Source organism: Pleurodeles waltl, chromosome 11, assembly GCF_031143425.1.
Source record: "Pleurodeles waltl isolate 20211129_DDA chromosome 11, aPleWal1.hap1.20221129, whole genome shotgun sequence".
NCBI classification, from domain to species: Eukaryota; Metazoa; Chordata; class Amphibia; order Caudata; family Salamandridae; genus Pleurodeles; species Pleurodeles waltl.
Window position 1 is genome coordinate 2,814,076 of NC_090450.1, and position 27,515 is coordinate 2,841,590.

General features: G+C 43.9%; 1 protein-coding gene across 3 annotated transcripts in view; it reads left to right on the forward strand.

Annotated features, from left to right (window-relative positions):
* LOC138265203 (probable cation-transporting ATPase 13A4) overlaps window positions 1–27,515 on the forward strand; it is a 267,665-nt gene that overhangs the window by 109,663 nt on the left and 130,487 nt on the right. For all 3 annotated transcript variants that reach the window (XM_069212748.1, XM_069212749.1, XM_069212750.1), the window contains 4 exons: window positions 6,064–6,234; window positions 10,926–11,083; window positions 17,888–18,076; window positions 23,796–23,857. In XM_069212748.1, coding sequence (XP_069068849.1) covers window positions 6,064–6,234; window positions 10,926–11,083; window positions 17,888–18,076; window positions 23,796–23,857 — 580 coding nt within the window. The remainder of the gene's footprint in view (window positions 1–6,063; window positions 6,235–10,925; window positions 11,084–17,887; window positions 18,077–23,795; window positions 23,858–27,515) is intronic.

The window sequence follows — 27,515 nt, forward strand, 5'->3', positions numbered from 1 at the left end:
TCAATCAGGCGCTCTTACACTGTCTCACTCACTGTCACACCCCATTCTCACATACTGTCACCCTCAGATGTTCAAACAGTCTCACTGCTATGCTCATGCAGTGCTTCACTGATGTCTCATGTGCTCACACATTGTCTCAGAGAATGACTTACACCTGCCCATTCACTGTCTCATTCACTGCCTCACTCACTTACTGGTTTACAGTGTCTTACACACCTTCACTCACATGCTCACACACTCTCACTCACATGCTCACTCACCTTCACTCACATGCTCACACACATTCACTCACTTGCTCACACACTTTCACTCACATGCTCACACACCTTCACTCACATGCTCACTCTAAGACACAGTCACTTTCTTGGGTATGTGTGCATACTGTCTGGATCACATGCTCACATACTTTCACTCACATGCTCACATACTTTTACTCACATGTTCACACACCTTCACTCACATGCTCACACACCTTCACTCACATGCTCACTCGAAGACATAGTCACTTTCTTAGGTATGTGTGCATACTGTCTGGATCACATGCTCACATACTTTCACTCACATGCTCACATACTTTCACTCACATGCTCATACACTTTCACTCACACCCTCATACACTTTCACTCACATGCTCACTCACCTTCACTCACATGCTCACACACCTTCACTCACATGCTAACACACTTTCACTCACATGCTCACACACCTTCACTCAAATGCTCATACACTTTCACTCACACCCTCATACACTTTCTGACACATGCTCACACACCTTCACTCACATGCTCACACAGTTTCACTCACATGCTCACACACTTTCGCTCACATGCTCACACACCTTCATTCACATGCTCACCCACTTTCACTCACATGCTAACACACTTTCACTCACATGCTCACACATCTTCACTCACATGCTCACATACTTTCACTCACATGCTCACTCAAAGACACAGTTACTTTCTTAGATATGTATGCATACTGTCTGGATCATATGCTCATACTCTTTTACTCACATGCTCACACACCTTCATTCACATGCTCACATACTTTCACTCACATGCTCACATGCTTTCACTCACATGCTCACATACTTTCACTCACATGTTCAAACACATTCACTCATGTGCTCACACACCTTCACTCACATGCTCACATACTTTCACTCACATACTCACAAACTTTCACTCACATGCTAACACACGTTTACTCATATGCTCACACACCTTCATTCACATGCTCACACACCTTCACTCACATGCTCACACACTTTCACTCACATGCTCACACACCTTCATTCACATGCTCACATACTTTCACTCACATGCTCACTCAAAGACACAGACACTTTCTTAGGTATGTGCGCATACTGTCTGGGTCACATGCTCACATACTTTCACTCACATGCTCACATACTTTCACTCAGGTGCTCACACACCTTCACTCACATGCTCACACACTTTCACTCACATGCTCACACACCTTCATTCTCATGCTCACATACTTTCACTCACATGCTCACTCTAAGACACAGTCACTTTCTTAGGTATGTGTGCATACTGTCTGGATCACATGCTCAAATACTTTCACTCACATGCTCACACACCTTCACTCACATGCTCACACACCTTCACTCACATGCTCACTCTAAAACACAGTCACTTTCTTAGGTATGTGTCCATACTGTCTGGATCACATGCTCACATACTTTCACTCACATGCTCACACACTTTCACTCACATGCTCACACACCTTCACTCACATGCTCACTCACTCAAAGACACAGTCACTTTCTTAGGTATGTGTGCATACTGTCTTGATCACCTGCTTTCATACTTTAACTCACATGCTCACATACTTTCACTCACATGCTCACACACTTTCACTCACATGCTCACACACCTTCACTCACATGCTCACACACCTTCACTCACATGCTCACTATAATACACAGTCACTTTCTTAGGTATGTGTGCATACTGTCTGGATCACACGCTTACACACTTTCACCCACATGCTCACACACTTTCACTCACATGCTCACACACCTTCAGTCATATGCTCACACACCTTCACTCACATGCTCACTGTAAGACACAGTCACTTTCTTAGATATGTGTGCATACTGTCTGGATCACATGCTTACATACTTTCACTCACATGCTCACACACTTTCACTCACATGCTCACACACCTTCACTCACATGCTCACACACCTTCACTCACATGCTCATTTTAAGATGCAGTCACTTTCTTAGGTATGTGTGCATACTGTCTGAATCACATGCTTACATACTTTCACTCACATGCTCACATACTTTCACTCACATACTCACACACTTTCACTCACATGCTCACACGCCTTCACTCACATGCTCACACACCTTCACTCACATGCTCACTCTAAGACACAGTCACTTTCTTTGGTATGTGTGCATACTGTCTGGATCACATGCTTATACACTTTCACCCACATGCTCACACATTTTCACTCACATGCTCACACACCTTCACTCATATGCTCACACACCTTCACTCACATGCTCACTCTAAGACACAGTCACTTTCTTAGGTATGTATGTGCGCATATTGTCTTGATCACACGCTCTTGCATTTTATCACTTGCTCAATAAGTCACATGCTCACATACATGTTCACTATGAGCAGTTGGGAAAATGAAATTCTTAAATGTACTTTTTTAATGTGTCCAAAACACTAGAGGCCATTGGGGTGCATACATGTTTAAGAAAGATTTCCAGAGTTACATTTAAAGTTTGGCCTGCCACCTGCTGGACCGCCGTTTAGTCGCGGAAATTGCTGGACTCCCATTGGAGGACCAACATGAAGAAAAAGGCTAAATTCCATTGCCACTGCACACAGACGTTTGCACAGGATCGGAATTGCAAGTTGTGTGATAATTCTACACAACCCCACAGTTGACAATGATTATGAGTGGCCCGGTGCTTGGTGTGATATTTATTGGCTGTTAATTTCTTAGTCTGGGGGGGATGGGTCGGAGGTTCTTTGGGAGTGATAAATAGGAATTTACTCCAATAATGAGTGTCAGGAAGGTATCCTTTAAGTCCTGTTCACCCACATTTGTTCTGACTGATACTGGTGGCAACTGACTCTGACTTTGCCCTCGGCTCAGCTAAGCAGGCCCAGGGCCAGTGCCCTGTTTAAAAGGATATATTTTAATGAGGTATAATTACAATTGTCAATCACAAACCCATGTAAGTCCCTAGTATATAACAAGGCAACGGGGACTCAAACTACCAAGTATATAGTAGGGCAGGGAGATTTTGAGGTACAGTAGATTTCCTGCACTGGAGTGTACACTGCTGCGTTGCCTGCTATCATTTTTAAAGACAGCTCTGCTTTGCAGACTGCTTTTAAAAGTAAAATATATGCTAATTTGACTTTGCAATTAAAGATACTTCCAAAGTGGTAATCTACCGTTTTGTTACATAAAAGTCACCTCTAGGGTCTCCCCTTGGTGCCCCAGGTGTGGGGTGCCATGCACCTGTAAGCAGGGACATTATAAAATATGTTTTATGTGCCCTGGTGAGGGAAAAACGTCCCATTTCATTTTTCCCCAGATTAAATATTTCCCATTTTTATACATCTGTGTTGAATTTTTATTGTGTGTTGTGCCTTACTTATTTAATGTGGTAGTGTTTTTAAATGCTTTACGTACCTGTCTCCTGAGCTAAGCCTGCATGCTCGAAGCTAACTATCAAGGGTTGAGCCTGGGCTAATATATTGAGACCTTGATTGGACTTTAAATTGCGTTGGCAGCCATATTGCTAGTGGTAGGTGCATACTTACCCCTACTAATAATCCACCCTCCAATAATGAGCGATAATCTGATTCTAATAGCACCAAGATATGCATCACGTGATTAATACTAATCATTTTTTCAAATTGATTCCTGACTGACTTCAATAGTTAAAATTTAACTCAATGAGTTAAAGTTTGTGTGATAAAGTCCATAAATCTATAATTCTGACCTCTGCACAAAGATGTGTTTGCTCAGAAGTTGCAATTTTTATGTCACACTCTATATGTTAGTCATAGATTTCAACCTCCAAATATGTACTGGGGAAAATGCCCAGAAAAGAGACATCACACGGAATTTAGGGGCATATTTATAATTCCCTAGTGCCACCTCGCACCACATTAACGTCATTATTTATTACGTTAATGTGTCCCAACAAGGCCGAAATCCCCCTGCCGTATTTACAGAGAGGCACAATGCACGCATTACGCCACTCTGTAACCCTTTGCGCTACATTATGCCTGCACCAGGCATAATGTATGCAAAGGGGGCGTTTCCCCGTTAGGGGGGCAGAAAAAATGGCGCAAGGAAATCTTGCTCAGAGCAGGCGTTAAAAGGAAACTTCCATTCTTTAGAATGAGCCCCTATGTACTCTGCAGGAGCAGCGCCAACAGCTTAGCGCTACTCCTGCAGAGTACATGAATAGTGTCACATTGAATTATGCTAATGCCCCCCACCCTGCGCCATGGTGCACCGTATTTTAAATACGGTGCACACATGGTGGGGTTAGGGGGGCTCTAAGGGGTGCAGGGAAAGTGGCTCTGAACTCGGTGCAGAACCACTTTCCATAAATCTGCCCCTTGTGTGCTAAATGCATATGCTCATGTTGCGTCTCCTTTCCATAGAAAGAGTAGTGGTATGTGAGACGGAGCTTTTGCACCAAAAAATTACATTATGCAAGTTAGAGGCAAAAAAACTGCCTCTAACCAGCCTAGCTTCATTTTCTGACACAAAACCGTCCATACCACGTGACTCCTGTCTTAGAAAGGACAGGAGTGATGCCCACCACCCTAATGGCCAGCACAGGGGACAAGGGTTCCCAGGGCATGTCCATAGAATACTGTGCCATGCAGGGGGCCCTGAATTAGGCCACCGATGGCACTTTAATTAAAAATAAAATACTTACCTATACTTACCCTACTTACGGGTGATGGCGTCCCCATCCTCTGGTGTTCCTCTGGTGCGGGTAGGGGTGTTCCTGGGGCTTTTAGGAAGGCACCTATGGATCCATTCCATGGTGTTCAACCATGGAAATGTGTCCACAGGTCCCCTAAACCCTGGTCATTTTAGCACGGGGGATAAATATGGGGATATGGGGTTAGCACCATTTTTTAGATGGGAACGCCTACCTTGCATTTCATTGATGTAAGGTAAGTTCACGCATCTAAAAAATGGTGCAAACTCCAATATTTTTACATTAGCTGGTTCTAATGTGAAAATATAAATATGGAGTTAGTTTTGCACCGAATTTGCATAAAACATTACCCGAATTCAGCGCAAATGGAGTATAAGGCGTTTAAATATGGCCTTGAGTGCACTGATTCCAGTCTACCCTCCCTGCATCTGCCGATGGCTGGGCAAGTAGCTGAAAGATAAAGCGATAATGAAATATCATTTTATCTTTCAGCTCCTGGCTTAGCCAAGGGGATGGTGCTACTTCCCCATTGTGGAGGAGCCGCCCCTGAAGTAACCAACACTTTTCAGCACAGCTTAGAATAGGGGCTTTGTTGCATTGAATAGTGTAATGACCCTAAAGCAGACTTACATCTTCCATTCGTTTATTGTAATTTCTAGAAATTTAACCTCTGTACCTCCTGGAGTTATCTTCTGTCAGTTAATGAGGAACCTGAAGGCACATATCCTTTTCCAGACTAGTTGGCAGCAATGTCAGAGCTGTTTTCAAGTCAAGGCCAAAGACTGAGATCACATAAATATGTGCAAATATGTCAAACAGATGAATAATCAGTTCTAACAAAACATTTCTAGGCAGTTCATAGGCGGATGAGGAGTAAAGACACTGTTAAGCTTGCACTTTGCGTACTCCTCTCCCCCCTGACTCTGGGGCTGCGGTTGGCCGAGGACACAGGCACTTTCCATGGTGAGGTGTAACCTTTGCTCCTGCCCAACCACAAGCCATGGTTGTCCTGTAACTCATGTCTCTTCTAAAAGTGAGGGGGGGGGGCACTGGGCCTGTGCTTTATCTTCTGCCTTTCATCTTTTCCCAGGTGAAAGCATTCCCGTTACAAAGACTCAGCTACCACTGGAGGACAGCGGCTTGCCGTGGAAGGTCCCCAGTGGCGAAGACCACAAGAGGCACGTCTTGTTCTGTGGCACTGAAGTGATACAGACGAAGCCAGCTGGACAAGGACCAGTCAAAGCTGTTGTGCTGCGAACAGGTTGGTGCCCATATCATCTGTCCTTCTTCCAGGTGTACATGCACAACCCGGCACCCGCGCCTTGTAATCCTTAGAATATCCCCAAGGAATCTGAGCCCCGAAGGAAGGGCTCTCCGGCACATGTTGGCCGCCAACCCGATCATTTCTGGTGTTCCCTGGCTTTCCTACGAACTACTTTGAGAAGAAACGTAAGCTGGGGTTTAGGATTCACCTTGATTATATGTGTCAATGCAGGTTATTGAGCCATTAATCTACTTTGCTTGTTTGTCTCTATTGTAACTGAGCACCGCTGTGAAATATCTCGTTTCACTAATGCTCCATGGCCCAGTAGGCTGAAAGCCGGGTGAGATGGCCCTCGGCTCTGGCCAGCTGCCAGATCTTCCCACAACCTCCCACAACCTCTTCTCCACCCACATTCTCATGTGAGCGCCTAAGTAGGATCAGAGAAGCCCTTTCTTTTGCTTGACTGTGGAGTTATGTTGCAAGACAGGCGCCAAGGAACAGAGTGAAGCACTTGGTGCAATGTATTTGAGAAATCTTACATTACTTCACCAAAAACATAAACTACGAGAAAGGCTGGGCCTGTGCTCTTTGGGAACTGCTCAATGTTAATAAGGGAAGCCCTTACTTGAGACACTGAAGCAGAATTAACCATCCCAGAATGACCAAGCTTTACATTTGCTGGGAAACACCGTCACCGTGAGGAGGTATTTCTGACTCCCTAAGTCCCCCAGAGGCTTCTTTGATTTTGGTCCCTTGATAATGGGTCCCACTGCTTGCGTTACTTTTGGGAAAGTCCAGTAAATCCACACAGTTAATAATTTGCATTGCATGGTAAATCCCAGCATGGATGTTGGGTCAAAAGTGGTGCAACCCGATGCAAAAACTTAGTAAATCTGGGCCTGTGTTTTTTTATCAAGAGCTAACAGGGGACAGAACTTGTTGTGTCCCTGATAAACCAATCTCTCCAGCGCTGCACTGATGACTTATCACTTTAGCATGCACTGCAATGACATATTGATTTGGAGCTTTAACCCAAAGTGTCCAATGTGTAGGGTGGGAACTCATAGACTCTAGGTGGCTCTGGCTGGTCTGTGCACTTTAATGTTGTTTTCTTCTATGAGAATAAACTGTGTTGCTTGCTTATGTGCCTTATTCAGGGGTGAAATTCTGCCATTGTCTCGTTGCCTGTGACAAAGTCTGCTATTGGTAGGGGTCCTACCTTCAATCTCAGGGTATAATGTTTCGCTAGTCAAAATAGCAGAAATATTTTCACGAAATTCTGAAAAACTTAAAATGAAAATTACGCAAATACCCCAAAATTGGGCTCGCCTTATCTCAATTCCCTCTTAGCCTCAAGAGCACACCTGGCAAACAAAAATCAAACAGATATCGAAAGGAGACGGATTGAGGCAGAAATGTCTCTCCCACCTCTTTTTACCGTTCCTACAAGACATTTTCTGCTCAATTAAGTTCCCTATACATGAGAATTGTACATTTCTTTTTACATTTCACAAATGGTTTGAAACCTGAAATTCCTATTTCATGAGATTTCAAAGGCTCGAATTAAAGTTTTTTTGTGGGACCATTACAATGTCAGTGTCCCTGGCATTACGTAATTTTAACAGCATTTTAGGGAAACATGATCTTTTGCTGATAGTGGGCACACTTGTCGATGCACTCCTTCACAAAGGGTAGCTTGTAGGAAAGTACCCTCTTTTTGGCATAGTTACCCCCACTTTTTGCCTGCTGTCAGTGTGTTTTGACTGTGTTCACTGGGATCCTGCTAACCAGGACCACAGTGACTGTGCTCTTGCCCTCTACATTTGGTTGCTTGGGACTTCACACACCTCACATTTGGCATACTGGTGCCCCCATGTAAGACCCTAGTGTATGGTGCCCAGGTACCCAGGGCTTTGAGACACCTGTGGTTCCCCATGGGCTGCAGCATGTATAATGCATCCCATGGGAGCCCATGTAAAAGGTGTTTGTAGGCCTGCCATTGCAGCCGGCATGAAAAGGTGCACACCCCCTTTCACTACAGGTCACTGCACCAGGTCACTGTAAGTCACCCCTATGGTGGGCCCTCCTAGCCCAGAGGGCAGGGTGCAGGTACCTGTGTGTGAGGGCACCCCTGCATGAGCAGCGGTGCCCTCTATGAACTCCAGCTCCATTCTCCTGGACTTTGTAAGTGCGGGGAAGCCATTTTACCCAGGTACTGGACACATGTCACTACCTGTGTTCAGCTACATAATGGTAACTCCGAACCTGGGCATGTTTGGTATCACACATGACAGAATCATACCCCAATACTGTTGCCAGTATTGGTTGTATGATTCCCTGCACTCTGGAGGCTCCTTAGAGGATACCCAGCTTTGCTCCTACCAGTTTGCAGGGTTTTCCCGGGCAGCCGCACTGCTGCCATCCTACAGATAGGTTTGTGCCCTCCTGCTGATTGACCAGCTGAAGCCCAGGAAGGCAGAATAAAGGATTTCCTTTGGGAGAGGGGTGTTACACCCACTCCCTTAGGAAATAGGTTTACATGGCTTGGGAGTAGCAGCCTCCCCAAGCCACTCGTATGCTTTGGAGGGCACATTTGATGCCCTCCTTGCATAAACTGGTTTGCAGCAATCCAGGGACCACTGGTCCCTGCTCTGGTGCAAAACTGGACAATAGTAAGGGGAGTTACCACTTGAATCCAAGGTGGGCAGAGGCCCCTGGGAGCATCTGAGTGGCCAGGTCAGGCAGGTGATATCACAGCCCCCTCCTGATAGGTGGTCACCCTGTTAGGTGACCAATACCCCTTCCAGGGCTATTTAGGGGCTAGGGTCTCCCTCTTGGGTGGGTCCTCAGATTCGACATGCAAGATTCCAGCAGGACTCCTCTGCATCATTTACTTCACCTTCTGGCCACTGGAACTGCAACTGGACCCTCCAGGACCCGACAATCTGCATCCACAGTGATGACTCTGCTTGCAACATTGCTTTCCTGGCTCCTTCAAGTAACTGCAACATTTTCCCAGCTTTGCATCCTCTGAGGGTGACAAGTCTTCAGTCCAGACAAGAAGCAAGAATGAATCTCCCTTGGAGTCACTCACCTGCATTCTCAGGCACCAATTGCAACGACGACTGGCTGCGTGGATCTCCTCTCCTCCACAACTATGGGAATCCTGCATAATGTTTTGTGGTCTGGCGTGGTCCCCTTGGTCCTCTCTACAGCTTCAACTTCGGAGCAGCAGGACAGTACCCCAGTGCACTGTGTCTCTTGCAGCTACCAAGACTTGTTGGTATCTCCTCCAAGAGACCTTCAGGCATCGCATCGCGTAGCCTGAGCCCCTCCACTCTTCCCTGCAACACACAGCTCTCTGCTTGCTTCTCCTGGGACGTGGGACTCCGTTCTGAGTGTACTGCATGGGCCTCTCTGCGACTCCTCTGTTTACTGCCTGTGTGTCGCCTCTGGGGGCTGCCTCCTCTTCCTGTGACTCTCCTAACTGCTGAGGGTCACCTGGGACTCCCCTCCATTGGTTGAGTCCTCCTAGACCTTGCTGGTCCTTGGCAGTTCCACATTTCTTCTTCAGTGTCATTTGCCTTTGCCAAGGCTTGGTGGTGGATTTTCCACACCACTTACCAACTGCAATCCTTCTGGCGTGAGACCTCAACTGCATCACTTCAGGAACTCTTCAGCTGCTCCAGTGCTGCACTGCTCACTTCGTTCACTGTCGACCTGGTCCTGCATCTACAAACTGGTGGGTAGTGGTTCCTGCCATAACTAGACACTCCAACGTGAACTGGAATTGGTCCCCTTCCTTTACAGGTCTTCCTCTTGCAAAATAATCTTCTGAAGTTCTTTTTGGTGGGGTTGGGGAGAACCATGTACTTACCTCTTTCTCCTGGTACCTGGGGGGCACTCTGGTGCTTACCTTTTGGGGTTCCTAGTTCCTCTAGCTTCCCTCTACTGATTCCACTTCCTTGGGTGGGGGCTGACTTTCGCATTCCACTTTCTTAGCATATGGTTTGGTTCCCCCTTAGGGCTTTCAGTACTCACTGTAGTTTTCACTGTGTTCTACTGCCTTTTATGCTAACCCTGACATCTAATGTGTATATAATAGTGTGTTTACTCACCTGCTAGTGGAGTATTGTACATGCAGAATTTTAGTATTTGTTTTACCATTATAAAGTACCTTTATTTTTGTAACACTGTGTGGTTCTTTCATGTGTGTAAGTTGTGTGTGACTACAGTGGTATTCCATAAGCTTTGCATGTTTCCTAGATAAGTCTTGGCTGCCCATCCACAGCTACCTTTAGAGAGTCTGACTTCCTAGATACTGCCTACACCTCACCAATAGGGGATACCTGGACCTGGTATAAGGTGAGAACACCATAGGTGCTCACTACACACCAGGCCGGCTTCCTACATAGCTCTGCTGGTCTTGGTGGTGGGCTCCTTAACTTTGAAAGGTATCTGCTTGACTTCCATATCTGTGAGTATCCAGTGCATCATGGCTACCAGGTGTCTGAGATGGAGGTGTTTCTGCAGAGGAATTTCCATCGTGAATGAAGGTCATAAGGTGTGCTTAAACCACTGGAGCCATGAACAGATATGTTCCTTTGTTTTTTGATAGATGTTCTATTAATGTTGTCACCTGTTATTAATTATGGAATATCTCTTTATGTAACATTCATTGATTTCAGGATTTAACACAGCAAAAGGCGACCTTGTCCGGTCTATCCTGTACCCGCGCCCCCTGAACTTCAAGCTGCACAGAGACACCATCAGGGTCTTTATATTCATTTCCGGACTTGGGGTGGTTGGAACGATTTACACCGTGGTTAATGCTGCAACAGCTGGGGTAAGTATTCAGCAGGGAGTGCCTCAGGACTGGATTTCTGTGTTTGTCAAAATTATATAAAAGCGCTTTGTCAGCAAACAAAGGATTACCTCTTTTTATGCCTCCATCGGGTTGAGGAGATCTTGGCTGATCCCTGTTTACCAATTAGGTGGCAACGTTTCTATAAGATTGTACAGGAAGCAAGTTCTGTATCTAAAGAAGCTATAGTCTGGAGTTGAGAATGTGATGGATCCTTGGATCTTCAACAGATCCTGTCTGCTAGGATCATAAAGGAGCTGTCAGACACCATTGTTTCCAGTAAGTTCCAGAACAAAACTGAAAAGAAACATTCGCTAGATTCTTGACTCAGAGTCCATCTCTTATAAAATGGTCAGCCCAGAGTAGACAGTCTTTCCCATCCAATGTTATTAGCATTTACTTAACCCAAACATTAAAACCACATTCCCACGTGCCACTGTTTGGGACACTGTGCAGTGTGAGGCAGCTGTCAAGTCAAGTCACACAAGCTTTATTCGGTCTAAGAAAACCATCAAAGCAATAACTTACAACAATAAAACCATGATCTGTACATAATAAATATATAATAACAAGAGTTTAAAAATAATAATGAGGATAAAATAAGAGATCTGCGAATATACAAAAAGATGTTGATATGAATCTTCACATATGTCTCCCATCCTATATATGAGGAGGAATCGTCAGATTTTAGCTACCTTTAACTTCCCCATCGATAATTTGATAAAAAATTCATTGAGTTTAAAACTATCGTATGAACACTAATTAGATTAAATAAGTTAAGATCAGGGTTCAATTAATAGCAAATCACTATGTTTTTTTAAGAAATGTGTGCGTATATGCCATGCAGACGCAAGGAACGTGCTGACCGCACAAATTAGGAAGGGGGAGCAGTCTCTCAACATCAACCTTAGGGCATCTTTGCACGTTCTCAACCCCATATTCCTGCAAGCGGGACGGAGCCATTTCCGCAGAACAAGGCCATAGGCAGGACAAATAAATATAAAGTGCACTACAGTTTCTACAGGGCCGTTACAACTTGGGCATTGATCGATTAGCGGAGTAGAGCACCATGAACTAGTAAAAGACTTCAGGGGGAGGCATCCATACCTGAACCGAACATACAAACTTTTGCTTAGTTGATCGGTAATCAAATCTAAAACAGGGTTCAAAGTGGGGAAACCACTTGAAATCGAGAAATTGAGACGTCAACCTACCATATGAAGTGCATAACAGATAATTTTTCATAACATGGGACCAGTAAACTGATTTTAAATGATCCTTGTGAGCCCTCCTTAAATTATTTGGCTGGCTCCAAAAGTCACTAAGTCCCAGGGTGTGAAACCATTCCGAAATGTACTTAAACCAAGGGATAGAAAGTACCTTCGGTCTATCCAATAGATCTTGCAAGGACTCCTTATATATAATTAATTCAGGGGTGGTCCAGATACGAACCCAAAAGGTTAGAGGCCTTAGGGCTATTACATCAGAAAGGTGGGGGAACCCTAAGTCCAAAAACACTCGAACCAAGGGCGTACTACGAGGACATGCCAAGAGCGATCTTACAAAGTTGTTTTCCTCCACAGATAACTTACTAGTTTTGAAGCAGCCCCAAACCTCTGCACCATAAGCCGCGGCGCTCTGAGCCTTTGCTAGATAAATTTTAATGGCTGGGGAAACAACTTTCACAGTATTAGACTTTTGGAAATGCAAAATTGCCCCTGATCAAAGTGCTAAAAGAGCTTAACCTTTTCCTACCTGGGCCTGCCAGTTCATGTCATTGCTAATTCTCACCCCTAGGTAACCAATAGAACATACCTTGCTCAAAGGAACCTCATTATATAAGATATTGCATTGTTTGGTGCAACCAAGACCAAAGATCATGAGTTTAGTTTTGCTAGAATTGAGCTCCAATCCATGGTCTGCACAGAATGCACTGAACCTATCCAGGAGAACCTGGAGGCCCATAGGTGTTTTAGAGATCAAGAGGGAGTCATCAGCAAATAAGAGAATTGGAACTTTTAAGTTGTTCAATGAAGGGGCATCGTTTTGACAATCAGTTACAACTTGCACCACCTCATTAATGAACAAGGAAAAAAGGGTGGGTGTCAGGACACAGCCCTGGCGTACCCCCGCCTGATATTAATACGATCGTTAAGTTCCCCCTGACTACCCCATCTTACTCGAGCATAGGTGTTCTTGTGCAATCTTTGGATTAGGTGCACCAGATTCCTCGGGATACCAATTTTTTTAGGACTTCCCACAATTTCTCTCTTGGGACGAGATCGAAAGCGGACTTTAGGTCAACAAAAGCAACATACAAGTTTTGTTTGGCCAAAGTAACGTATTTTCAGAGAGCAGGAAGAATCTAAAAACGTGGTCAATAGTGCTAATTCTTGAACGGAAACCAGCCTGGAGGGGGGATAGGACCTGGTTGGCTTGGACCCAGTCCATAAGCCTGTCTAGGACTTGCTTAGAGAAAATCTTTTGTAGATTGTCAATGAGACTAATTGGGTGGTAATTTACGGGCAGTCCCACATCTCCTTTTTTATAGATAGGGATAATTTCAGCCCGAGCCACGAATCTGGAATAGGGCCACCTGCTGCGATGGCATTCGATAATGTATTTATATACCACGCCCAAATAACAGGTTCTGACTTAAAAAGATCCCGCAGTATCTTGTCAGGACTGGGAGCCTTAGCGGCTTTCAGAGAACTAATAGCTGCTGTGGTTTCAGCAATTGTGAAAACAATGTCCTCCGTAGATCCTTCAAGGGGAGGTCTGCGTTCATCGCCCCTATTGTCCTCATGGTCCTGCTGTATGGATGAAGTGTAGATCTCGGAGAAATGAGCCACCCATCTTTCGGGCTGGATATGTAGATTCGAAGTGACATTACCCTCTCTATGTCTGTTGGTCAGCAACCTCCAAAAAGAGCCCTCATCTCGATTTTTGACTGCCTCCAGCAGCTTCTACCAGATCTCAAATTCCCAATTTTTCTTTGCAAGATCCAGGGTCTTGGTGTAACTAAATCTAGCGGCCCTGATCTCCTCCTATGAGTGCTTATGGAGGGCCAATTTGAGATTGAGCCTCGCAAGGTCACAATCTTTGTTGAACCATTCTCTAGATCGAATGGTATCAGGAGTATACCTAAAAGTGGTTTCTTTATAGAAAAAGTTGTGTAGGATATTTGTCAATTCGGCGTGAATTTTTAAGATTGGAATACTATCGACCTCTTGCTCATCAAAACTGGAGAACAGCTGTAGAATGGAAGAATACAATTGCTTGATCAGGAATGGATTAGATATAACTTTTGGACAACTGACGCGAGTTTGCCTAAGGTTCAGGCAAGGGATCGGAACATCAGTGGTTTCTAGATGTTGGGTTCTCCCAAAAGCTTTATTGGATAAAGTAAGACATAGGGGGTGGTGGTCGCTATCATAGCGGGGTTCCACCTTCATATCCAGAGTGTTTGACCAGAGCCTGATGTCGACCAAAAAATAATCAGTAATACTGGAGGAAAACCCACACTTAAAAGTGGGGGCACGATTTGGATCAGATCTAGTGTGACCATTACATTCTCTGAGTCCAAAACGTAAACAGAGGGAGGCCATCTGCGTGGCAACACAAGAATCGATGCTGAGAGTATCGTCCTTCGTTTGGTTCTACCCCAAGATTCATCTTCTTCAATTGTCAAATTGCCTATAAGGTTCTTGAATACGAAGGAACAGTTTATATCGCCCCCTATCATCAAATGGTTAGATGGATGCAAAAGTTCCATATACTCAGCTAGCTGAGCTAGTACCCAAGATTCCATGCTGCGGGGGACGGACCTCGCATACACGTTGACGATGATCACTATAAACCCAGGCTGAAATGTAAGTCTAAAACCCAATAAAACTAACGAGTTAAGGGATAGTGCAGAATGGTCGCATTGCAATTTCTTATTCACTAAAATCATGAGCCCATCCATAGGTGTACCAAAGCCTCCAGAGGCAGGTTGAGCTGCGACAAAATATGTTGTAAACCCCTCAACATATATTGTCTCTTCCGCCCAGGTAGCAGCTGTCATCAAGTACTGCCCATGGACCGGGGCCAACAGTGGAAGCCTGGAGCATGGGATGGGAAGGGGCTGCTCATCTCTTGGATCTTGGGTGCACAGATGCACACACTTTCCTCATCGCATTGAATGAGGATGGACAATGGCTTCCTGCGTGCTACAGCCAAAGGAACATTTGTGCGATGAAGCAGCTGAGATGAAACCATGTAATAAGCGTGATTTCATCCATGAATTCATCCACCCATGTGATTGTGGAGACATAAACCTGGTGTAATTGGTACTAATGCCCATTGTCCATCAAAACAAGAATGCTATTTACCAGTGTGATGAAACCTATGCAGTGAGTTTCCTTCTTATTGAAAAATTACTTTATACAGATTTGTTTTTCCTCCAAAATGGTCTTGTTCATAAACTGCACTTTGCAGTATGTTTAGTAATACTTCAATATTACTATTCCTGTACAACTGAAGGCTGCTCACTGCCCTTCGTGTGGAGGTCAGTGCTGCTTCCTCTCCTTTCTTTTATTTGTGCAGATCTGCCTCCCCCCCGATTGCGGACTTCTTGGTGCAAGCCTAAATATGTATTTTTAGTAAATTTGGGAATTGGCTCTAAAATGGTGAAACTCACTACAAAATCAGAGGGGTTTAGGGAGGAAGAAACAGACACCCACAAAAGAGTAAGCCCATTGCTGTTCTCAAACTGCCCTTCTAAAGTTACTACAGCCAAAGGTTTTCAAAACAGTTGTAAATATACTCCTCTTAAGGCTTGGGTTAAGAACAGCAACACACCTGGCCAACCATTGGAAATGCAGAACCATTCCATGGAAATTATTTGGAGGCCTGGGCCTTAAATACACATTTTTAAAAAGTGTATTGCAATTGTATTAATGTAAAACAAATATATATAACTAAAAATGAAATCATATATTATTGTAAATTTTTCTATTTTTTATTTTAAAATAAATGTAACTTTTCTTTTTTGAGGAAACTAATAATATACTATGTGATGTTTTTAACTTTTTTGCGGAGTTGAAACACTCGTGTGATTGTGACACTTTTTAGTAAACAAATGTCCACTGTTGTTGTTGACGGGTTTGTCGTGGATTAAGGTCCCAGGATAATGGGCAAGTGTTTTTGCTTTGACACTTGGTTAAGTATTGTCTGCAGTGGGGATTTTGTCATGAGGCGCCAACAGTACCATAGTATTCTTCAAGTGAATGTGGTTCATTGGCGTTGGTGATTTCTGAGTGCACATGGAGGATCTGTATCAACTAGAGTGAGATTTTCTGGTTAAGTTTCATTCGCACATGTAATTGTGAAAGCAATATCCAGTGTAAAGCGTGAGTCCGTACTACTGGAAGTGCATGATTCCCTTTCTTTGGAGTAGACAGTTGTTGTTTTTTTCTTGCGATGTTTGTTTTTAGGTGTGTATGAGCAATTGTGTGGGAAACTGTTGCTAAAGTGAATGAGCTCTGTAAATGCACAATTGTGAAGATGGGTGAGTGATGTAAAGGAGTGAGCTCGACATCACATTGTGCCACGCTGGTATAGGTTGGTTGCTGTGAAGCTGTGCTTGTATTGGTGGATTTTGTCACAGAGGGGGTCATTCTAACCCTGGCGGTAAAAACCGCCAGGGCGAACGACCGCGGTAGCACCGCCAACAGGCCGGCGGTGCACCGCTGGGCATTCTGACCGCGGCGGTTCAGCCGCGGCCAGAAACGGAAAGTCGGCGGTGTACCGCCGACTTTCCGCTGCCCTTGAGAATCCTCCATGGTGGCGGAACGCGCTCCGCCGCCATGGGGATTCTGACACCCCCTACCGCCATCCTGTTCCTGGCGGTTCTCCCGCCAGGAACAGGATGGCGGTAGGGGGTGCCGCGGGGCCCCTGGGGGCCCCAAAAAGAATTTCAGTGTCTGCCTAGCAGACAGTGAAATTCGCGACGGGTGCTACTGCACCCGTCGCACCTTCCCACTCCGCCGGCTCCATTCTGAGCCGGCGTCCTCGTGGGAAGGGTGTTTCCCGCTGGGCTGGCGGGTGGACTTTCGGCGGTCGCCCGCCAGCCCAGTGGGAAACCCAGAATGACCGCCGCGGTCTTTTGACCGCGGTACGGTCTTCTGGCGGTTCCCGCTTAGAATCACCCCCAGAGTGTTGTGCTGTTACGGGATGAGAACATCGAGAGGAGAATTGTGGGAACATTTTTACTTCCTGATTTGCGATTGAAAAATTTAAATTGTGATTTTGTGAACATTTATTGACGGATAATGAAAATGTTCAAGTTATTGAAAAGCTCTGTCATGGGAGATGTGTTCTTTCCAGTAAGAGAGGAAGTGGAGACTCTACCTGAAGATACTCCAGGTCATTATCTTGCAGCCGAAACAGGTTTCCGTGCTTAATTGTGGCTTTAACAATGGCATGAAATGAAGAGAAAGAAGGTGCATTAGAATTGCTTTGTTATGGAACATTTAATTTTGAAATGTATTGGGCGTATGAGATAAAAACACCTCCAAGACCCACCAATACTTATTCACCAGTGCTTTGTTGGAGCTCGGAGGAAGGGGAGCTTAGCAGTATCATGCCGGCAAAGACAAAACATTTTTTTTTAACAGAAATTATACACAGAACAATTAAATTCTGGTATTTGTAAGTGATTGTTAAAACCACTACAAATGGCATCATCGATGTGAGCAAATGTAATTGTACATAATATCTTTTTTGTCATAATATCATTTTTAGGCTGCGATCCACAGAATTATAATAGATGCCATCCTTATCCTAACCGGAGCGTTTTCTCCAGCAATCCCAGCGGCTCTGGCAGCCGGAACCATCACTGCCCAGCGGAGGCTGAAGCAACATGGCATCTTCTGCATCAGCCCCCAGCGCATCAACATCAGTGGACAGGTCAATCTCATCTGCTTTGATAAGGTACTTGCCTCACCTCTGCAAATGAGGCGAAACGTTATCTTTACCTCCTTGTTCTTCTACCACCTCCTCCGATCCTCTCAGCTACACCTCCCCCCTTGCTCTATCTTATCAGAACTTGTGACTTGTGTCATATAGCTCCCAGACAGAGCCTTTTTAAGGCATGGGCAATGTGGGCTCTGGCCCAGGGCCACAGCCTTTCAGGGGGGTCCTGAAAGAGACATATCTGTTCTGCAGAAAGTTGTGCCTTGATGATACTGAATAATTCTTAAATAGATCTTTCTAGATACTTTGTTCTTCTACTTTATTTTTAATTTGGATGATGTGTGAGGGTCTCCTCAGACATTTTGCAGAGAAATATTGTGTTTGTTTCCTGCTAAATCCATCAAAAAGATTATTTAAGATCAAAACAGGACTTCACATATGAGAAATGAGAGAGGTTCACAGAGATTATTTGCAGTAATATTAGTGAACTGTTGCTGTGTTGCAGTATTAAAAACACACATCACTATCTATGTATATTCGATGTAAACAGATTTAGAATTTGGACCAGTGTGCTTGTGCACTGTCAGTGACTGGGCCAGAGACGGCATGAAAAATCTGGAACTGGATCATACATTCAAAGCTATTCCAAAAAGGGCCCTCAAAATATGTTTGGCCCTGTGCCCCCAAAATCCTTAAGCTGTCCCTACCCCCACAGGCACGAGTCAGGTGCTGGGTCATAGAGGTCATATATGGAGACCTGCACCAGGGCCTCTAGTCGCTTTAGACGGCAACAGTTCACAGGATAGACAGGGGTCTTGTCGCTCAAGTGGGAGGCTTTGGAAGCAGTGCACATCTGGTGGGTCTAGCCCAGTGCCCTAAGGCAGCCCTAAGGATGTGTGGTGAGATACTTGTAGTTTCCATTGCATTACAGAGTTCCATAGTGGGAGGGGACAGGTGTTGTGTTTAATGGTTGAAAGAGGTTTTCCAGCCTTTACAAATGCAAGTTTGTTCCAGTGGAAATGTATAGGTTTTAACAAATTAGGGGTAAGGACATTTGTTATGTGAAACAAGTGAAAGGAATTGCACAAAGCAAAAGGCAGAGTGGTGTGCCACTGCATATTTGGCTAACATACCACACTACACTGCAGAGAATTATTGTTTCTGTTGGCTAATATAATGATTGTAGCCAGACTGCCAATGTGGAACAGGGCAGCACAATGCATGTGGGTGCCTTGTCTCACCGTACCCCCAACTGAGATCATGATGTTGGTCATGATGTTGGTGAAGGTTTGTGGTTGACTTCCACTTTGGGTCAAAGGGCACTCTGTCTCCTAGGGCTTCCAATATTCTGTGATTTGCATCATCTACAGGGAGTGCAGAATTATTAGGCAAATTAGTATTTTGACCACATCATCCTCTTTATGCATGTTGTCTTACTCCAAGCTGTATAGGCTCGAAAGCCTACTACCAATTAAGCATATTAGGTGATGTGCATCTCTGTAATGAGAAGGGGTGTGGTCTAATGACATCAACACCCTATATCAGGTGTGCATAATTATTAGGCAACTTCCTTTCCTTTGGCAAAATGGGTCAAAAGAAGGACTTGACAGGCTCAGAAAAGTCAAAAATAGTGAGATATCTTGCAGAGGGATGCAGCACTCTTAAAATTGCAAAGCTTCTGAAGCGTGATCATCGAACAATCAAGCGTTGCATTCAAAATAGTCAACAGGGTCGCAAGAAGCGTGTGGAAAAACCAAGGCGCAAAATAACTGCCCATGAACTGAGAAAAGTCAAGCGTGCAGCTGCCACGATGCCACTTGCCACCAGTTTGGCCATATTTCAGAGCTGCAACATCACTGGAGTGCCCAAAAGCACAAGGTGTGCAATACTCAGAGACATGGCCAAGGTAAGAAAGGCTGAAAGACGACCACCACTGAACAAGACACACAAGCTGAAACGTCAAGACTGGGCCAAGAAATATCTCAAGACTGATTTTTATAAGGTTTTATGGACTGATGAAATGAGAGTGAGTCTTGATGGGCCAGATGGATGGGCCCGTGGCTGGATTGGTAAAGGGCAGAGAGCTCCAGTCCGACTCAGACGCCAGCAAGGTGGAGGTGGAGTACTGGTTTGGGCTGGTATCATCAAAGATGACCTTGTGGGGCCTTTTCGGGTTGAGGATGGAGTCAAGCTCAACTCCCAGTCCTACTGCCAGTTCCTGGAAGACACCTTCTTCAAGCAGTGGTACAGGAAGAAGTCTGCATCCTTCAAGAAAAACATGATTTTCATGCAGGACAATGCTCCATCACACGTGTCCAAGTACTCCACAGCGTGGCTGGCAAGAAAGGGTATAAAAGAAGGAAATCTAATGACATGGCCTCCTTGTTCACCTGATCTGAACCCCATTGAGAACCTGTGGTCCATCATCAAATGTGAGATTTACAAGGAGGGAAAACAGTACACCTCTCTGAACAGTGTCTGGGAGGCTGTGGTTGCTGCTGCACGCAATGTTGATGGTGAACAGATCAAAACACTGACAGAATCCATGGATGGCAGGCTTTTGAGTGTCCTTGCAAAGAAAGGTGGCTATATTGGTCACTGATTTGTTTTTGTTTTGTTTTTGAATGTCAGAAATGTATATTTGTGAATGTTGAGATGTTATATTGGTTTCACTGGTAATAATAAATAATTGAAATGGGTATATATTTGTTTTTTGTTAAGTTGCCTAATAATTATGCACAGTAATAGTCACCTGCACACACAGATATCCCCCTAACATAGCTAAAACTAAAAACAAACTAAAAACTACTTCCAAAAATATTCAGCTTTGATATTAATGAGTTTTTTGGGTTCATTGAGAACATGGTTGTTGTTCAATAATAAAATTAATCCTCAAAAATACAACTTGCCTAATAATTCTGCACTCCCTGTATAGTGATAACCTCCTCCTGCTGGGATCACCCCCGTATCACTGAAATACCAGGTCCAGAGCAGCAGGTGGAGATGAATTGCATGTTCTGAGAAGCCTTTCTGAGAAAGGTTGTCCATGGAGTCTGACAGCAAACAACATCTTTATCAGTTCAGTCAGGGAGGATTGACTAAGGGTGACAGGTAACAAGGGGTCACAGAAAAAGGCAAGCAGGCATCCAGTACCCAACAAGAGACAGCAAGCTACTGCCTGTATCTATGGTAACACTTCTCATAGCAAGTAGCTCTGCAGATGGCTCCAGCCGGGAGTAGCCTCGGTATGGGAACAGTGAGAGGTCTCGGCATCTGGCAGAAATGAACGAAAGTCAAGGATACGCCTGGCCTAGAAATATCCTCACCTTGCCCATCAGAAACTGCAATCTCACATTTCACCCCTATGTCTACCAAAGGCTAGTGCTCAAGAAGAACTGGTCAACAGACCCCTGCTGACAAGGCTTGTGAAACTGCTGAAAGAAGCCCTGTCTCCATCCTCTTTAATTCAACATCTGGAAATACATGTTCTACGCAGACACTGTCCGGGTAAGCTGTCCTCAGCCCCATCTTGTGACATGCCGAAACCAAGGGCATGGAAAATGAATCCAACCTTTCTTTTGCAATTAATTCTGTGAGCCAAACTTGAAGGGCGAACATAAGAAGACATCTCTTCAAACACTTGCAGGATCTCCTCTTTGATGGCTGCTTTAGTACCCTGTGTACTCTCTCACGTTGCTAAGATCACCAGGTTACGGCTGCCTTTAAGCACAAACACAACCTCTCAATATTTAACTGTATGATCATTAAGCCATTACTTTATGCTTCCAGCCCTTGATCAGATAAGCTGCTATTCCTAAAGTTTGGTCTAAGTTGCAGCTTTTCAAAGGACAGACTATTCAACTGATTCATGCACTTATCAAAAGTACCTAATACAGCAGGATCTTCCATTCAAATAATGATGTTTCCTTCCACAGTTTGTCATCCTCAGAATATTGCACGCAGATTCAAAGAAGCCTCTTCTGTATTCCCATGAAGATTTTCCCCGGCTTAAAGCTTCAATTGGTTGCCTCCCCTTTTCTTCCAAATGATTCTTTCGTTCCTTTTCATTCTCTGCGTGCCTCCATTCTCTCAGCACTGCTCCCTCTAACTCACGTCTTCTTTATTCCGTCACCATATTTCTTCAATTTGCCCACACCTCCTTTCAAAGATCATAACCTCTCCTTTAAGAGTCATACTTCTGAAACCTTTGCCTGAATATACATCCATCCATCCATCAAAGCTCACCCGTAACTGCAAGTCATTTAATCCATCACATAGAAACTGGAGTAGATGCATGGAATGGTTTCCTTGTGAGCACAAGTCTAAACCCAGAAGCCTGCACCACTGAACAACACTAACCGTATGCTCCGGAGGAGTGTGCTGCCCGGCCTTAAGTGCGTGAAAGCCTCGTCAGGGGCAGTAAACACTACACACATGAAGTCACCATACAATACACACTAATATTAACACCATAGCACTCCGCATCAGGCAGTCTATTGTAGTTTGTACAGGCTGCAAGTTAATTCCCTTTTTCTACTTGATTCTCTACCACTCACATGAAACAAAACTACTAAGGGTCACCTCCATCACCCGGTAGTGCACCAGTCCACAGCAATAAACCACTCATCACCAACACAGGCGTATGAATAACTGACTAGATCTGTCTCATGAGGCTGGCCAATGGAGGACTCTGATTTAGTTCACCACTAAAGGTCTTGATAAGCTACATATAACACCCACTTCTTGGCATCTCACTCTCACACATGAAATCAGATTTGGGACGATATTATCAAAGTCCATCCCAGCAGATCTCCCCATTGTGTCTTCCTCTAACCTAAGCCTGCTCAGGACCACAAACTACAAATAGAATGTCTCAGAATGGACAGGCCAGTGCAGTAACTTGTAAAGTGAACTGCAATTAAATGACTCCCCATGAAAGGAGCTGGAGAGCTATTTAAAGCTGGCAGCTTCCTGAAACCATAAATTGGGCACCTCTCTCTCACACTTTTTCATTCATCACAGTGGTAAGCATTGCGTCCCATAACACAACAACAGCACCTCTGTAGTCCTCACTCCTGACATGGGAACACTTCCCACTCTGGATCAAGAAAAGACCACACACTTCCAGCCACACTCCCTACGCAGTGTAGCGTGCTGCTCATGGGGGCAAGTACTTCAGCACCCCACACAGGGGTAGTAAGCGCTATAGAAATGTTGCAATACAAACAACACAGTATCCTGTGCATGGAGACCAACTCACTACAGCACACGCCCCTTGTGGAATGGACAAACCCCCCCTGCAACTCACTTGTTATTACTGCTTTTGTGTCAGATTTTATGCCACACAACACTGGAAATTATCAACGCTGGTGGGTTGATTGGGTTAAAGTGACCTCGGGAAAAGGAGCGTAAAGGCAGAAAATGTTACCTACTTTTTTTAAATGTGCAGATTTTGCAGATAGCATTTGAGCTTTGCTCTCTCTCTAAGGAGATAGTGGTGAGGGTAGGGAGGGGCAGTGAGAGATCTGTAATCTACATACCGCCCAGTATTAGCCCGAGGTGCATACACCCTTACTAGCAGCTGAACAAAGCATCTGTCAATGTGTGTACATTTTTCTCTCATGCATGTGAGGGTCCTACCAAGCTCGTCAGCATCATATACAAAGCACAGATTCAACAGAGCGATCATGTGCATCTATTAGAATATCAAATTCTCACTTCTCTTCTTTACTCTTAGACCGGTACCTTAACAGAAGATGGAATGGATTTATGGGGCATTGTGGCAACCAAGAGAGACTGGTAAGTGTGCTTTCAAACACCCATAGTTCTGGAGGGTGATGTCATCCTGGGTGCTTGTTTGGGGAAAGTTATGGGGCAACTTATGGCTGTACAAAAAAGGACTGAGTTCGGTTTAACAACATTTCTTTGGCCCAGTTACAAATACAATTTCTGGGTACAACAATTCCAGATTAACACCAGTGCCTAGATGCAATGGAGGTGACAGCACTATTTCATTTCTTAAAATGTAAACTAATGATTTGATTTCTAATTTAATGTGAGTATCTTGGTAAAATCAATATAAATACCTCACCAGCAGCATAGGAGCACCAAAGTTACCTCACAACTGAAGTGCACAAAGAATGGAGCATGAAATCTACAAATTAAGAATGAAACACAAATTGTACCTTACATTTAAGTACAAAAAGGCACATTCTCCTGCACTATTTTGAACTGTAGATGTCATATGACCCCTCCCAGACCTGGCAAGGTACCGGCATGCAAAGTGAAGAGACGCCGTGTGCGTACTCGCAACACGGCGTATCTTCACTTTGCATGCCGGTTTGAATATCGTTTCTCAGATTCGCTTTGGTTATTCTCTGCACAACGCACTGTGCGTACTCGTTACATGGCGTCTTTCATGTCTGATTATTGATTTAAATAACCGTCCGCACTAGTCAGATTCGGATTGGAGTTTTCTGTGTTATAACGTACGAACTGAGTTCTTGGATATCTCATCTTTAATAATATTATTGGAGGATATAATCGAGAGACGGATAACTAGAGTCAAGTGCCCTGAAGAAGTCGTTTGGGATGGGAGAAAACAATGTCCCGTGACGAAACACGTGTTGGCTTGAATTGTAAAATCATGGAGGCTTGAATTGTAAAACTATGGACGGGCTACATGCTTTAATTATAATGGATGGGCTTCAATGAATGTTTGAATCAATTGTCACAAATTGAAATTATATCAAAAATTGTTTTCAATCAGAATATTACCAATGAATGACAATAAATGTTTGGATTTGATTGGATAAACTGAAAATATATTCAAAATTGATTTTTCTGTTGGAATTTTACTTATCAATATTGGATTCTAACACTATTTGGGAGGTACTGCACATTGTTGTGATTAGGTTTGAGGTTCTATTGAACCTTTTGGAGGGTTGGGTGAGTACCCTCGTGCAGGCATCCTCTTTTCTTGAGATCTTCAGCCTATTTGAATCCTGAGCGCCTTGTGAACCCTAGCATTTCACCCCATTAGTAAGTCCACCCTGAATGGAGGTTTCGGCAAAATGTAAACTACACTGGTGTAATTAGAGCAAGTTCAGAAATTCTGTGTTATGCTTCCTATGCTAAATTCCTGAAATTACACCACTGTGCCACAGTGTGTAGTGACACCACCATTCAATGCAAAATAATACTATATTAACCAGGGAACAAAGCAAACAGCCAGCATGTGAGCGGCTTTTGTTTGCACCAAATGTGCTTTTTGTGCACTTTATTAGCACAAAATGTGTCCTCATGTAAAAAAATAATGCAAGACACATTCCCCAGTAAAATATAGCTTTGAATCGCAGATTTGCATTTAGCCTAAAGATGCATAATTTACCTATATTTCCCAAAATATATTGTAATTAAACAGAAGCAAAATATGCAAATTTCACACACCTGTTGAGTGGGCCCTCACAATACCCACCGCAGCCCCTTTCAGATATTCCAGAGTGAGGCAAATGTCTTCTTTTTCTGAGCTATACAGCGGTTTTTAACCTATCTAGTTTGCCTCGCTTCACATGTGTATTAAAGGTATTATCTGAAAGGCTTAATTTCATTGAATGCTGGTCCATTATTTGTAAAGTATACCCCACAAAATGCATCTACGAATGGGCAATGCTGCCTGGCTAAGCATGTGTGTCCCTCCGTCCCTTACCTGTATATATGTTACACTGGACGGTCTATGTGCATGTTTGATGTGTTCCTGATGTGCTGGCTGTTTGTGTATAACTTTAACAAAGCACTGTGGCTTTGTCAAAACTTATTATATTTATTGTCACAACTGGTTTATTTCATAGAACCAGGTTGATCACATAGAGGCCAAAAGCTGTGTAAAGTCCTCTCCACTACCTATTTAATATTGGTCTCAAACCCCAACACACACACACACACACACATGCACACAGACACACACACACAGCAACACACAAATGGATACACAAATCCACACAAATACACACAGACAAACTTATGCTAACACAGATACACAGAAACACACATACACCATCACACACCAACACACACATAGATACACAAACCCACATAAACACACAAACAGACACACATATACACACATACTATAAACTCCCAATTAACACTTCTGAATTCTTCCATCCTCTAACCCTCCATTACTCTAATCAGTCCAACTAACAAACTCACATATCCTCTGCTCAAATTAACTCATAATAATACTAATACGGTGCTCATATTTCCCTACGCTAATCCACCACTAATTCCTCTTGGGTTCCGGAGTAGCGTGGATGTCGCCGAAAAGCCTTTGACTGCTATATAATTACTATTACATTTACAATTACAATGACAATTACATACACACCATACCAACAAACACTGATGTGCTGGAACAGGTTTCAGGGTGGGAGTCTAGCCATCAATGTCACTGAAGTCTTAGGGGATTGTAAAGATTTGCACAGACTTGCATCCTTACTGCTAAAACTATACGGTGCACAAAATATAATATTTGTGGAAATTGTGATTCACTGAATATTTATCATTTGTGCATCACTAATAATAGTACGTTGATTTGTTTTGATCAAATTAAAATCTTTGTTTCCATCAGACTTCAAATTTACAAAAACGTGCTTCATTTGTGTTTATCTAACTGCTAATATATTTTTAAATACATTTGCAGATATTTACATTTTTATGTGTTACAAAACATTACATCCTACAGGTTTTTCTTTCACACTCCCTGTAATACCAAAATGAACGTCACCTACCTCACTATGTAGAGTCTTCTCACTTTGCAGCCAGCAAAAGAAAAGTAAACACTAACAGCAATCCCTGTGTTAAATGAACAAGCAGCGGTTTGTCGGAAGACATTGCCTGACATTTGATCTCTGTCTTTTCACTCACAGCAATGTGACCACATAAAAATAAAAATGTAAAGGCGTCTTCATTGCTCATTTGCCTTCTGGACTCCAGCATGTTTTTTTTTGGGTGCAGCGGCATCTCCCATACTGTGACACACGCATTCAGAAACACATACACAGTGACACATGCAGACCACACTCCTACACAAGAGCACAGATGTACATGCAATCACTGTATATCTGGATCCCCACCACTAAGATGGGAAATTTGCTCTGTGGTGTTATCACTATCCTGGAGGAATGCAGTATTTTTGGGTGTTAGGGCCTTAAAGCAGAAGGTGAAGAACTATGGCTTGAAGAAAATTTCCTTTCTTCAGTGTCAGGTGGCTTGGCTATTCTCTGGTAGCTGCAGAGAGGAAGGGGCGGTGAAAAGTGTGTTTGGGGTGGTAGGGGGAAGTCACTTGTCTTTAAAGCAAAGGAGGCTCAACGTGCCTAATACCAAGGGGGGTGCTTAATATGTTCTGGGTGTCACCACCTGGCTTCTATCCAGTGCACCAACCCCCTAAAAATGTTTA